Genomic DNA, 15,632 nt, shown 5'->3' with positions numbered 1-15,632 from the left:
AAAGTTGCAATAAACTTTTGAGGAGTTCAAAGCATGTCATCAGGCTTAATATTTCATGGAAACCTATGCCCGAAAAAGTAATCGTACGTGGTTTGGAGCGCTTCCCCATTAAGACCTGTTCCAGCAGCATGAGAAGAAACAGTTTCCAATTTCAGAAACACTTTTTGCATATTATATTGCTTACTTAAACAGCAGAAAAATAAATTTTCATTGAAAAAAAATACTTGCAATAGGTTGAAGGAGCTGTTTTCCCTTCAATATTTTTCAATAAGGAGCTTTTCCCTTCAATATTTTTCAATCCTTAACAAGAATACAAATAGTAAAGTAAATGACGACAGGAATAAGAGAATAAGACTAGCAATTTATTTTATACACTTTTTGGAACAGCAACAAAAACTTGATGCCATTCACCACAAAACAAATGCATATATTTACAAGAGGTTGGAAATTAAATTAAAGAGGGAACATAGAGGACGCTACAAGGTGAATGCTAGTAATTTTTAACCTATTATAAACATAAAACTTTTGTACCTTTTAGTATTTTGATAGTAACTTAAAAACTTATCTCGATAAGACTTCTCGTAATATGTTATACTCGTTACCTTTAGCTTTTAATGTACAATATTTTGAACTACACTATGTGGCTAAAAGTATCTGTACACCTGGTTGTTTTGGTGGTGGAAACATAATCTCTATCAGCAAATTAACTTGGGCCATCATTGAACCTATATTCACGAATCTTGACTCAATAAGGGTCCAAAGATATTTTCCATATATTAGGCCCAGATAGAATTGTCCGATTTACCCGATATTTTACCGCCAGTTTACTACCAATATTGGCCCTATATAGAATTATCATATTTACCTGATATTCATTAATCAGCCAATAGAGGTCCTATATTGGCCCCATAAAAGCAGAGATTGCTACTATATAGGACCCATATTAAAAAATCTGGACATCCCTGTATTGGTTCCTCGGCGCATGTTTATTATATAGGACCCATATTCAGCCAATTGTGAGCCCACCTGGAACCAAGGTGAAATTGTTGCTAGGGATGGTGTGGGGAGTTTCTCGTAGTTTTGAATGAGTCTGTTTCGTTCTTGTGGCTGGAAACATGAATTCAGAGAGGTATGTGGATAATGCTGCCCTCACAACTCGTATGGGAATATTTCGGCCCATTTCTCTTACAGCATTCACACATTGAGGCTTGCACAGATGTAGTTTGACGAAATGGGTGTTTAAAAACTGCCTTCTCAGAATCCCATAGGTCACCTTTGAGACGTATAAGAGCGCAGATTCCAACCAAATCCTCATTGCAATCACTTCAGCTGTGATGGAAGTCCTATTATAAACTGGTGGAAAGTCTTCCCAGAAGGCTGTCATTGATGTAAACATCCTATTGATATGTGTGCCTCAGGACGCTCCATACCACTTACTTTTGGCAAGATCATGGGTGCAAGTCTTCCGTCCCCAGGACGGATTTCCGTCTTTCGAAAATGTCCGCAGACGGAAGTAAGACGGAAACAAGACTGACTCAAAGACGGAAATCAGAATTTTTTTTCTTCTGTCCTTAAAAATATTTTTTAGGTCTACGTTATTGGTCTACTTTCTTATGTCCTGTTGTTATTTTCTCAAAAGACAGATGAATAAATATTTTTTGTACAGTATTTAAACTTGATGTATTATGGTAAAGCTTTCTTAGATAGTTTGCTTATGTCGAGGGGGTATTGTGTATGTTAGGTATTTCAGTCAAAAAATTTTCAGTCTTGGCCTTTTTTCCAACTTGCACCCATGGGCAAGATAGTGCATTATCAACATGGCAGAGAAAGAAAAATATTGTAGGTTCAACTAATAAATTTTATGTAAACTATTGAGTAGTGGCACAGTTTTATTGCATGTTTGGAGTGGGTTCTGACATGCATATATATATACACACCTGCCAACTCGTATGGTCGCTGAAAAATATTTATTAATAATTAAAACAAATTAAAAATTTAAGAGCTAAGTGAGCTAACAAATAGATCGTATTTGCATATTTTTTAATGTTTAATTAATGTTAATTTTAGTGTTTAATAATTAATAGCATATGTTTAATTGCTATTATATATTATGTTTAATTTTATTTAATTAATATATAATGTTTAAATTGCCAAAAAAAATGAATAACGAAAACTTTATGTGTCTTCATCTTACTTACCGAACCGAATAACTCATTAATCAAGTAATGTATAATTTCAGAGGGCGTTTTGCCCCCCCCCCAAACACTGAAACACTCCCCAAAATTACGCCACTGCTATTGAGCACTGTTATGAAATATTCTTGTATGAAACATTACAGATTTTTTTTTTTATATATTCTATGATGGAAAATAACAATGTAATATATTTTGTACTACAATTTTTTGTTTTACATTGTTTCAGGTGTCTTGTTTTTCAGTGGTAATATTCTATATTTTTTGTTTTCTTCCAGCGAAATTTTTAAAATTTACCTCAGGAGTCTTATAAAACCTAATTATTATATTAATGGTTTCTTTTTCTTTTCTTCAGAGATTTACACAGTACCTTGCATCGTCAAATTGTACTTTTCAGCTTGGATGTTTTTTGGACAAAGTTGGAGTTCAGTGTAAGTGTAGTGCATTTCAACAATATTTCTAAATATTTTTTTTAAAAATATTTTTAATAATTTTTATTTATTTTTTTAGCTTATGATATGTCTACTTTTATCAGAAGGTATGCAAAATATCTGAATGAAAAAGCAGTCTCCTACAGAACTGTTGCATTTGATTTCTGCAAATGCAAGAGAGGGTAAGATCCGCATTTTTATTGATGTAAACTTTTGCATTTGCTCATCTGTAATTTTTTAAAATAGAAATACTTTCTATCATTGTAATTCATTATCCCTGTGGCAGAATCGTGACGACAGGGCAACATTGTCGCAGAACTATACGGAGTTCTTGCAGAAAGATTTTTCCTTTGGGGGGTGAAAAACTTTAGTTTTCTTTTCTGCAGAAATTTTCAAAATAATTTTTATTTTCTTCAGAATTATTTTCAAAAGATGCTTTTTTCACTCATCGGAGTGGAAAAAAATTCTTGTGATTTTTCTATTTTCATTTGAGAATAATGAAAAATAAAATGAAGAATAATGAAGTAAAAAATTTGGTTTTCCCTTCTACAGAAACTTTTGTTCTATTTTTTTATTTGCAGTTATTACTTTTAACTTCCACATAAGTTTTAAAATCCTATATTTTTAATACAATATTATTTATTACAACAACTGAATCTCCAAATGAAAACGTGCATTTAGTAAAACCTTTTGGAAGAATCCGAACATCTTTCTGTTCTCATTTGAGAATAATGAAAAATAAAGAGTAATGAAGTAAAGTTTTGGTTTTCTTTTCTGCGGAAGTTTTCGCTCTATTTTTTTATGCATTTATTACTATTGATTTCTTCTGAGCATAAAATCAAATATCTTTAATACGGTATTATTTATTACAACAGCTGAATCTAAAAATGAAAACACGCATCTTTTGAAGAGTCTGATTTGCATGGTTTTGCCTTCAATCTTTTTTTTCGGTAGTTACTGCTACGCATTTCCCTATCTTTTTTTTTAATGTGATGATGATTTATAAAGGACGAAAAAAAAATAATTTGTCTTTTCCCCCTACAAAATGCAAGAATATCAACATAATATTATAAAAAAAAAACGTTAAATATTCAATTAAAGTTTCTTTTCTTTGAAGCTTCTGTTACTTTAAATTAGTAACATGTATATTTGTTATTTTTAAAAGTATCTTTCAGAAAGATATTATTATTAGAAAGGTATGTCTCAGAAAGCCCAAAAAAATTCTGCTACAGGGTTCATTGTATACTGCACAAAATAAGGAACAAAACTCTAGACAAATTTTTGATTTTGTGATGCCGTTTTCATATTGCGAAATGCAATCTTAATCTATTTTAATCTCTTTTTAATCTTGTTGTAATATTTATTTATCTAATTTTAATTTATTCCAAGAGTCTAGCCTTAAGCTATGCTAGATAATTACACAATTAAACTATGCAAATGATATTTAAATCACAGAGAAAAATACATGTTCTCTGATCAATAGGTTTCATAGCTTCCTGATAAAAATTGTTTTCTTCTGATTTTAGGCCTTTTGTCCTAATATTTCTGTGTTCAGATCACCCCTTTTATTACTAATATTAATGCAGGTCAGTGTAGAAAGTTGAAAGATTTAAATTCTTGATACAACTTCTTTCTTTTTCAGTTAATATCAGTAATAAAAATCTCAGTACCTAAAACTGTCCTCAAATTATATTCATTGTTCAGGTATCTATCCTTCAGAATTTATTGTTTTAAATGTTTTGGGGATTCAGATTTATCAAAAAGAAACATTTGACAATTTTACATTGTCAAATTTTCATGGTCATGAATTGGGGGGGGGGTCACATGTTTATTTTCATCTAATTCAATAACCATTTTAAGGTAACTCTGGTGACAGGGAAAACTTGGAATTCTCGAGGAAATATACTTTAAACTCTGGAATTATTTCTGCAATGCCAGTAATTAATAGTTTTGTTGATCATATTAGTTACAATGAATACTATATTCCCGGTGGCAGAATTATAGCGATAGTCTTTGCAGAAAGATTTTTCTTTTGAAAAGTGAAAAATTTTACTTTTCTTTTTTACAGAAATTTACACATAATATTTGAATCATGCATTTAGGTAATCACTTTTTGACGCTCTCATTTTACACCAATAGTATCGTAAATAGATTTAATGTTTTGATTTTATATTCGGCAGTTATTGATACTGATTTTCACGTGGGTTTTAAACATCCTGATATATTTCAAACACTATGGAAAATTTGAATCCTGCATTTGAGTATTTATTTTTTAATGCAATAAATCTATCAAATTTTTGGAAGTTATTGCTATTGATGTCTTCATAGTTTTTAAATCAGATATTTTTTATGCCATATTATTTATTACAGCAACCTAATCTCAAAACGAAACGAGTTTGTGGAGTCGGATTTACATGATTTATTTATTTATTTATTTTTTGGCAACTAAGAATTTCATGATATTCAAAATTTTTTTATTGCGATCATTTACATAACACGAAGTAAATAATATGTGCGCCCCTCTCAACAAAGTGCTAGAATATCACCCATAATATTAGAATAAAAAATTATTACATGTTCAATTAAAAAAATTAGTTTTTTCTTCTTTTTTTGTAAACACAGCATATTTGTTATTTTAAATTTGTAACATATATGTTTGTTATTATTAAAAGTATCTTGCAGAAAGATATTAGAGCTAGAAAGTTTTGTCACAGGTAACTCAAAAAAATTCTGCCACTGGGACTATGTTATCATTACACAGAGTGTTTCAGTCTATTATTGGGCACATGTAACCAAGTTTTTAAAATTTATCCTGTCTTACTTCTATTTTTTCTGTGATTGTGAGGACCCTGTTTCCAGTAGATTACTGAAGTCATGAGGTAAGTCTAAGTGACTGACCACCTTGAGAAACCTTAGAAGGGACTTGGGTATTGCTCTTTGTTAAACTGTTCTACCATTTAGTGCCCAAATTCAACTGTAGGGAGCCATCCCCTCTGCAAAAGATTAAAATTGTTAAAGCATGTGTTCTGATAGTCTTTAGGGATGTTTCCCTGACTGTCACCAATAAACCTATTGTACAGCTCTAGTGCGTCTACTTATTTTTTTTTGTCGCCAGTGCTATTTGAATAAATAATTTATATTTAAAATGTTCTTTTGAATAATTTCAGTTCTCTTAGCAGCTTAAAACATTAGTACAGTAATCATTTTTGAAAACTGATTCTAAGCTGAGTCTGTCTAAAGCTTGGTCCCTCAGTGGACTGATCGTAAAGACACTGTTCCTAGTAGAATACTGAAGTTACGCATAACTGGCTGCGGCTATTTTAAGAGTAATAAATTCCAATTAATAATAAAATAGTTGATATTATAAAATTTTTAAATTTAGAGTTGAGGGCTAATCCACAATATTACTTTAGAACAAATGGCGAGCAGTATGCTCACTGTTTTTATTTTGAAACCCCTCTTTAAAATTATTTGATTATTGAGCTCAATCGCAAATTTCGATTATTGGTGTGAGGAAGTATTAATTAATTCATGTTATTTCTCGTTTATTAATTTATTCTGGTAATATTAAATTTTTCTGCTTATCCACAAAATTACTTTAGAACAAATGTTGAGCAATATATTCAATGTTTTTATTTTGAATCCTTACTTTCAAAGTATTTGATTATTGAACTCTATCATAAATTTTAATTATTGGTTACAAGAAATATTAATTTATTCTGGTTATCCGCAAAATTACTTTGGAACAAGTGTTAAGTAATATATTCACTGTTTTTATTTTAAAATTCTACTTTAAAATTATTTGATTATTGAACTCAATCACAAATTTTAGTTATTGGTGTGAGGAAATATTAATTTATTCTGCTTTTTCTTTCAGTAAACAGTACTATAAAAATGATCTATATATTCTCAAGTTTTAGGGAGTTGTTCAGTGCTCTATTAATAAAATTATAACAGAACATGCTAAAACTTTCTTTTATAATTACAGTAATTCTAAGTTTAGTAAAATAAAATTTTTTCCCTAAAAATAAAGTGAAGCAAGTTTTTTTTTTTTAGTATTCTGATTCATGTTTATTATTGCCTAAATATCTTCATTTTCGTTCTGATTTTTTTGGAAAATATTGTACTGATTTTTAATTTGGCCTACTATGATTAACTTGTAACCTAATTTGGGATAGTTAACTTTTATTTAAACAGATTTAAATTTTTGACCCTCAAAATCTGAAATTAGTTACCATCTATAAAATGTACTCCGAATAAATCACTGAAGAGAATGTTTGGGAGTGTGGTGTAACTAACCATTACGATTATTAAGCATCAATTCATTAATATGTAAGAATGTAAGACATGCTAACTAGATTCAATCTTGGGGCACTTTTTGATAGATGAACGTTGGTTTAGTCAAAAGCTCTTTACCCACATTGATGACCTTTGGACGTGATGCGAGCACATATAATTATTATAGATGATCCACAATGAATTGTTTATTTGCTATTTGTGACTGCCTCATTGTCCTCCTCGCTCTTGCATCTCAGTCTAATTTATGCACAACAGATCCTGCATACACTGAACTGCTAATAGCTACACAAGAGAGATGACACACAACCCTGAACTTAATACAGCTCTCACATCAAGCGCTCAAAAACTTTGTGAGCTTAATACAACTCTTACCATAAGGTCTCACAATCCAGTGAACTTAATGCAGCTCGCTCGGTCTTTCACAAATACGGCAGCTTGTGGTATCCGTTCCTCAAATTCTATCCCTGATAAAATTCTGGTGGGGGAGTATTGTGGTATAACTACCACTATGATTATTAAGCATCAATTCACTACTATGTAAGGAATCCTAACTCCAATCTATTTTATTAGGAGTACCTTTTGATAGATGGAGGTTGACATAGTCAAAAGATTCTTTCCCCACAAAAGTTTCATCCTTTTAATTCAGTCTTATCTCTGGAACTATTCAGATAGGGAAACAAGTAAAAATTGTACAGAACTTGTTTATTTTTTTAAAAAAAAGGTAAATATAAATTTTAAAAAAATGAGTGCACATTAATTTTTTAGGATTATTTAAAGTATTGAATTAGCATTATTAGTCCCCCCCCCCAAATAAATTTAAAATGGTGTAGAAATCTTTGCACGATTATATTATTTGTATGTAATTTTAGTAACAAGATTTGAACTGAATTGGTCACATGTTAAGAAAGTAAAAGTATTTTTTTTGAAATTTTATTACTTAAAAACTATTTGACCAATATTGTATACCTTTAGTTTTATTTTGCCACTTACTTTAGCTGTTGTAATCATGTGAACTTTATTAAATTAGTTTCTTGTCAGCAAATCAGTTTTACTCAATTTCAGAAATTTTTCCTTTTTATTACTGTAATGGTTTTGAACAACCTATTTCAGAAACATTTTATGTCATTCATTTTGAGCTGCATTATTTTTTTAGGAAGGAAGATGGCATTCTAAGGCAAATGAACACAGAACAAGTAATTAGCTTTTGAATTATATTGCATCACTACTTCTTAGTCTATATCTTAGTTTTAACATATTTTTTCTCCTTTTAGCTTTTGAAAACTCTCCCTGCATTGCAAGCACAATTGGATTCACTATTGGAATTTGATGTAAGCTTAATTAGTATATAAAATGATTATTAAAAATACTGATTTCCATTACAAAAATTTTTTTTCTACACATTTCTACAAATTGAAAGTTTTTTTTTCATTTCAAATATACACTGATCCAATTCTTTTTATTGAACCAACCCACTCACATCTTGCAAAGTGCGTAGCGTTTTTAAAAAGTACTTAAAGTTGCTTATTTTCGATTTTTAAAAAAACTTAAAGATGTTTTTTTTATTGGGTGTTTTTAAGAAGTCCTTAATGTTTCCTTTTCCAAAATGAGATTTTTTTTACATCATGTCTGCCTTTATCACGAATTATGCCAAAAGCGTTTTCACACTATTCTATTCAATGTTTTCACAATTCATTCAACTACAATATTATTAGGATATGTGCACTGATAAATATTTTTTCCTCTTATTATTGAAAGTTCTTATGTATGTATGCATGCATGTATATATATGTATATATCTTATATTCAAGGAGATTTTAGTATTGTGAACTGTGACAGAATAAAATTTCAAAGTCTTGCCGACTTCCAGGCAGCGGCTTGCGAGAAACTAAAAAAAAAAATCACAGAAAGGGACCAACTTCAATCGTAGCCACCTCCGGGTAGCATCCACATGTTTTTTTAAAATTTGCAAGTTTAAAATCTATATGTCGTCACCTTGGAGATTGTAGTTGGTGTGACAGATCACGATTTGGAAATATCCTATTATATATATTTTTTAAATATAAAGAGTTTAAGAATATTTTTGAGTGCTTAAAAATTGCTTAAGAGGTACTTTTTTTTTGTTCAAAGATTTGGCTACACACCCATTTTGTTTACAGAGATGAGTTTTTCCCACTTTTTCATTTTATAAGAATAAAAATTTCTACCATCCAACCATATCTGACTCTTTTTATTTAACCAACTGACTCTCATCTTGTTTACAGGGATAAGTTTTTCCTACTTTTTTCTTTTAATTCAGTAAGTAGAAAAAAATCTGCCTCTTCAAAGAAAGTTTTGCTTTTTTTTGAATTCCGGAGAAAGAAAAATTGTTTCCACTCTTTTTTCTACTGATGCAAATGAGAATTAAAATTAAAATCACATTCTGATTTGTATTTGCATGATTTAAAACCAGAGATTGTAATTTGTGATTTACGGTTATACGATTTAGGATTACACAGTTTTGTATTTTCTTGCTTTTATATGAAATTCGTATTCGTACCTTTATTGTGAATCGTGTTCATGTGACTAAATAATCAAACATAAATATTCAAATTTTTAAGATTTTGGAATCAAACACAGAGTCCGTATTCACATAATTTAAAATAAAATTTTTGTGTTGATAAAAGTTGATAATATTCTATGGATAAATGACGTATTCACATAATTTAAAATAAAATTTTGGTACTGATAAAACGTTGATAATATTCTATGGATAAATGATTCCTCCCTATTTTTTTCTTGCTTTAGTTTCTGGTATTTTTTCACCTATTTAAAAACTGTTGTGTATGTAAAATTTTTGGATACGTTTTTTAAAAGTCCTTGAAGGTGCTTTTTTTATTGGGCGTTTTTTAAAAGTGCTTAATTTTCTTACTATGAAAATGAAATTTTTTTCTTTTCCATGTCGATTTATGTTATGCATTATACACAAGCCTTTTTTTAACATTGCTCTACTCAACGTTTTCGCAATTCATTCAAACACACTGCATTTTGGCGTACTGTCGGTCCATAGCATACGAAATCGCCTATCATTTTACATGTTTGAAACATTTGCAGGTCTTCATATGCTGAGCTGTGTTCTGTGAGATTCTTGCAAACTCATGTGCAACTCTGCTGCATTTTGCAAGATATTCCGAGGCTTCATTTTCTACCCTCTGAAATAGAACCAAAAAAAATCTCTTGATCTTTTTATACCAGCTAATATAGTTAAGAAAAGAATTCTTTGTCAAAAACTAGTTATTTTATTATGATCATGTAAAGTCTTTGAAAATTATTTTGAATTTTGTTAATGTATATAGTGCTTTAAAAGTACTTTAAAGGTTCTTATTTTTTGTTCTAAGATTTGGCTACGCACCCTGCACTTCAAGTAGAACAATGATGGGTTGGTACAAATGTTGATTGATGGGAGTTCATTACAAGTGTTGATTGATTGTGATTATTATATAACAAATTGAATGATAAGGGTGCAATTGATTCTGGTACATTACAAATGTTATTTCATTATGTTGAATTACAAATGTTTGATTACTGAATGTTTATTTACTATTTCCCGCAGTGTTCTACAAATGATCTCTGCAATGGAGTTGTAAATTCTTGCTTCATGTTGCTCTTTAGGGATCTTGTGAGGCTGTTTGCCTGTTACAATGATGGAATAATTAATCTATTAGGTAACTTCTACAAATCTTTTATTTAAAATGCCTTTTTTTGTTGTTTACTCTTTGTTGATTTTAAATGTAGAAAGATATTATTGGACTTGATATAAAAAATTTACTATTCAGTTGTGCTTCAAAATCAATCGATGAGCAAACCTCAAAGAAAGAGAATAATCCACAATCTTAGATCATGATTGTCAATAGTCTAATTCTAAATAGGTTAATCTATAAAATTAATTGTGACATTAATTATTAATTTTGTGCAATGTATTGTTTAAAGAAATAGTGCATACTTAAATACTTTGCATACTAACAGAATTCTACTTTAGTCATACTGCATATGCTATTTGATTTTGGTTAGTGTAATATTCATAAAATTATTTTCAGATTAATGTTGCAGCTTCACAACAGTGATCTTGCAGTGAATGTTAATAAAACAATTTTTTTTATAAATTAACATTTATAAATTAACAAAATATTTGAAAGCCAGTAAAAATGATCCTTACCTTGATGCGGGCTTGTTTACTGGAATTTGACTGGATGCACTTGGTTTTTGTAAAATTTTCTTAAACTTTTTTTCTACTTTTAATCAAACGTTTGGGTCAGTTGTTAATTATAAGAAATGTAAAATTCATAAGGTAAACAATATTAGTTATCCGCTACATCTGCTCAATGGTTTTGCTTTGTGAGACTAATACTAATTTTATATATTAGTGATAAAAAATGTTTCCAACTACTAATTTCCTGGTTTAAATATATACATAGCTGCCAACTCTACTGGATTTTCCAGTAGACTACTGGATTTTGCAAGTTTCTACCGGTTTAATAAAAAAATTTCTGATTTTTCTAAATTTTAGAAAATTCTCTAAAATTGAGTAAGTTTTCTAAAAAAAATTCCTATTGAAATATAATTTTTGCACAGATTATTGCTTGCTTGAATATTTAAACTAGTATTACTATTGTATAATAAAGCGAGACTCATTTATAAAAATCGGTTTAAAAAAAAATTCTAAATTCAAAAAATCTTGAATATTTTTTATGAATTAAATGCCTATTACTATTCAAAATTATGAGTAAATATAATACACAGCATTTCAAGCACATTTAATTCTAATCATGATTACTTATAAGTATTTATTGATTAGTATTTCAACTACTGATTAGTATCTCAATGTTATCCTAGAGCGCCAATTTTTGTGCACAGAAATATTGCTGTGTTTTAAGTACCTAGGATGTTAGTGTGTAGCATCAAAGCTTCTATGCTATTTTATTACAAATGTATTAGAGTTGATTACCATTATCAAAGTATGTTATTCTTAACCAAATTTTTTAATATTATGTGATATAGTTTAATATTTATTTATATATTTTTATTTATTATAAAGTTATAGGACATAAATTTTTTATGTTGCGGTACATTTGATAAAAAAGTGTTAGGATATTTTGCATTTATATTAATTGCACGGTTGTATATTACTAATTGTTCATACAAGACAATTCCATTAGAAATATTTATATTTAAACTTCAGACAAGTTTAGGTGTCTGAAATTCAAGTATAAATACGGTGAAACCTCTGTTAAGCGTACACTCTTGAGACCGAAAATTTTTCTTGTTTCTGCGAGTTGTCTATTTACGGGAAGGTTACCCTAATAACGAAGCTTAACTCCGTAAATTGTTTTTAGAATATTTTCAATGATATAGAAATAATTAAATAATCTTCAATAAGACTCTACTAGGATATTTATTTAAAAACAATATTTCTTTTCAAAAAGAATAATTTCTTCTTTTAGAAAGTTTGATATAAATACATAATTCTAGGTAATATATAAGCAAGGTGACAGGAGAAAGGTTGATTTTTGAGTAGCGGAATAGCTTAACAATATTTTTCGTTACACATGCTAAGGCAAAAAAGTTAAATGCTTTAAAAATGAAAAAGTGTTTCTCTCAAGTTTATTTTTTTCTCTTGTAGAAAAAATTTATTTCGTCAAATTTTGAAAAAATAGTGCTCGATTTAAAGAGATAGAAAATAAAGTTTTAGTGCAAAAATGATTGTCGTGTCCGGTTATGGGAGTGTCTGTTTTGCGGAGAATGTACATAATGGATTATTAATTGAAGATTCACGGGAAATCAAAAATATATCCGTATTGAGACTTCAGTTTTGTAGGAGTTGAGTCGAAACTTGTATGTTATTTTTAACATGAGTATCACTACAAAGATAATTTTTATTTTTCAGGAAAGTATTTTGACATGAATAAAAAACATGCCAGAGATGCATTAGATATTTATAAGAAATTCCTAATAAGGATGGATAGGGTGGCAGAATTTCTAAAAGTGGCTGAGGTAACATTTCATATTTCAATTAAAACCTATTCACAAAATTGAATTTATTATTGTGAAGTTTGATTTCCTATGGCAGCTTGAAGCCCACCCAGCTTCAGATCGATGGGTACCAGCTTGTCTGGGAAGTAAAGACTGCCTGTGGGGAGGGATGACAACATTCATGCCATTAGTCGCAAAATTTCGGAGCCTTATCCTCCATGACCCCCCTGGCCCACAACAGGCTGTTGCTGGAATGCTTTAGTTTTTACCAAAATTAAGCATAGTTTTCATTGTTAAAGTATTCTGATTTTCATTTAAATGAACATTTCATTTAAATGAATTTTTTCCTCATCAATAGTGCTTTTCGGCACATATCTTACTTTCTTTTATTTACCTTAGATTTTAAATTATTTAGTTTTATAGAAACATTTAAAATGTATAACTATAAATGAAATATACAAGTGGTTTCAGTTAGCTTTACAAATACCCGTGACCTCCTATACTTCCATTTAAGTTTATCTGGCACAGCATATAAATATTAAAAATCATGCTTTAAACTTTTATTTTTTATTAATGAGAGCTATCAGAAATCTATGGTGCATTTTAAAATTCGAAAAACTTGTGAAAAATTCACTTTTTCAAATTTCTCTACCAAATGATCTTATTCAAATATTTTAATGCTTTTTAGAATCAGGGCTAAAACCACTCCTCCCTTTTAACCACTTTCCAAAATTTGGGACCCTAGTGGAATCTACTAATGATCTCTAGGAGAGAAGCACAAACTCTTCATTTTATTATTATAGATATATATTAGTGACACAAGCCAAGTATATGAAGTATATATATTTGCAAATAATTTAGATTTGAACAATCTGGTGGTAAAAGTATTAAGGTGTTTATTTTTTGTTCAAAGAATTGGCTACACACTCTGAACTCCCTTCTGTACTGGGAAGACAAGGTCATAAACTGGAAAAAAGTAAAAATAATAAATTTGAGCTGTTATAGTTTTATATCTTTCGAACTTGGGATTTTATAACTTTTTTTTCTCTGACAAAAACAGGTTCGTGAATATATAGTTACGGCTTTGAGGAGAACTCCAGACACTAGTCTTGCGTCGTGGTGGGTATTATGGTTACGAAGAAAAGTTACTTCAAATAGGGGTGTGGGGTGAATAGTTTTGTCTTGATCTTGGCATAGGTCGACGTGAGAGTAAACCTTCTTTCCTCCATTTCACCCCCCATTATAGATCAGGGCTCCCACGTTACTTGAAAAACCTTGAAGTCCTTGATTTTGGTTTTAAAAAATCAGGGTCCTGAAAAGTCCTTGAATTCTGCCATAGGGTACTTGAAAAGTACTCGATTTTTTAGGAATTAAAATACTACTAAATTTTCTTACAAAAAGTAGTAAAAACATACTAAATAAATTCAAAGGCAAATTATAGAAATTATGATTGATGCAATTTTTAATACTTAAAGTGAAAAGGAGTTTTAAAGAAGATGCAAAATTTTTCTCTCCTAGATTTTTCAAACTAGATTATTGTTCATCTCTCTGATGTTTTGAAAGCAGAAATTTCTAGCAAATATTAGGTTTTGTAGTCATAGTTTTCAAATGATATATAGTGATAATTGATTTAGAAATATGTTTAATGTGTTAACTCCATTTTTACGACAGGTTAATATTGTTATCCTATTTGTTCTTTTAATTTATGTGCGAAGAATAATTAATTTTTTATAATTTATAATCAAGTTTTTACATTTAGTTTTTACTGCTAATAAATAAAATTTAGTTCTACGGATTTCATTGATTATGAATAAACATCGTGATTCACATTAAACTATGTCTTGATTTACAGACCGGAATTCATATAAAATGTTCTACGAATTGCGGTTTAACTGGAAGTGATTAAGGAATCACATATCGAATATTACTTTGAAATAATTTGCAAATTACTCATCAGAATTCATATTAATGTATTTTGTAAATCACACATCATGATTCACATTAAGTGATTTATCAATCACATATCATGATTTCAATTAAAGTTATTTCTGAAATATATAACGTGATAAATATTTAAGTAATTTCAGAATCATGCCTCACAATTCTCATTCTAGTAGTTTGCAAATCACACATTGCGATTTATAAAAGAAAAATTTAAGAATTACCGCCCACAATTCTCATCAAAATGATTTAAGAATTACACATAGGTGTTCTATATTAAGAACCTTTCGAATCAGAAATTGCAATTTACATCATAATGATCACTATTCACATGAAAACTATTAGCTAATCACGCAACAGAATTCACATTAAAGTGATTTATGTATCTCACATTTTGATTTATGTCTTGTTAGTTTGTGCATTTTGTATCATTTGCTATTCATATTATTCAGATTTAAAAAACATACGCTGCAATTTCATTTTAATGTACAAATCACACACTGTGCTACGTGATTTACGCAGTCTTCGAGACTTCACCTTTCTTATAATTTTGATTTACATATAGCATATCTAGATTCGTATAAAAGCAATTTAAAAATTACGCTTAGTGAAAATTACATATATTCGCTAAATTTTAAAATTCACGCAATGTAATATGCATTATACATTCATTCAGTTTCATTAATTTTAATTTACTTCATTAAATTTTTCATAAAGTTTCACTGATGCTAGTTTTAAATGTTGGCTAGTATCCTATGTCAAT

The 15,632-nt window shown here is 29.3% G+C and overlaps 1 protein-coding gene across 20 annotated transcripts in view; it reads left to right on the top strand.

Annotated features, from left to right (window-relative positions):
* LOC107449585 (phosphatidylinositol-binding clathrin assembly protein) overlaps window positions 1-15,632 on the top strand; it is a 76,473-nt gene that overhangs the window by 18,110 nt on the left and 42,731 nt on the right. For all 20 annotated transcript variants that reach the window (XM_071185439.1, XM_071185434.1, XM_071185440.1 and 17 more), the window contains exons 3-8: window positions 2,548-2,623; window positions 2,703-2,805; window positions 8,076-8,115; window positions 8,194-8,250; window positions 10,512-10,623; window positions 12,843-12,949. In XM_071185439.1, the coding sequence (XP_071041540.1) occupies window positions 2,548-2,623; window positions 2,703-2,805; window positions 8,076-8,115; window positions 8,194-8,250; window positions 10,512-10,623; window positions 12,843-12,949 (495 nt within the window). The remainder of the gene's footprint in view (window positions 1-2,547; window positions 2,624-2,702; window positions 2,806-8,075; window positions 8,116-8,193; window positions 8,251-10,511; window positions 10,624-12,842; window positions 12,950-15,632) is intronic.

Source organism: Parasteatoda tepidariorum, chromosome 9 (assembly GCF_043381705.1).
Source record: "Parasteatoda tepidariorum isolate YZ-2023 chromosome 9, CAS_Ptep_4.0, whole genome shotgun sequence".
In the NCBI taxonomy this organism is placed as follows: Eukaryota; Metazoa; Arthropoda; class Arachnida; order Araneae; family Theridiidae; genus Parasteatoda; species Parasteatoda tepidariorum.
The sequence above is the reverse complement of the archived record's forward strand: the minus strand, read 5'-3'. Positions and strand labels throughout refer to the sequence as shown.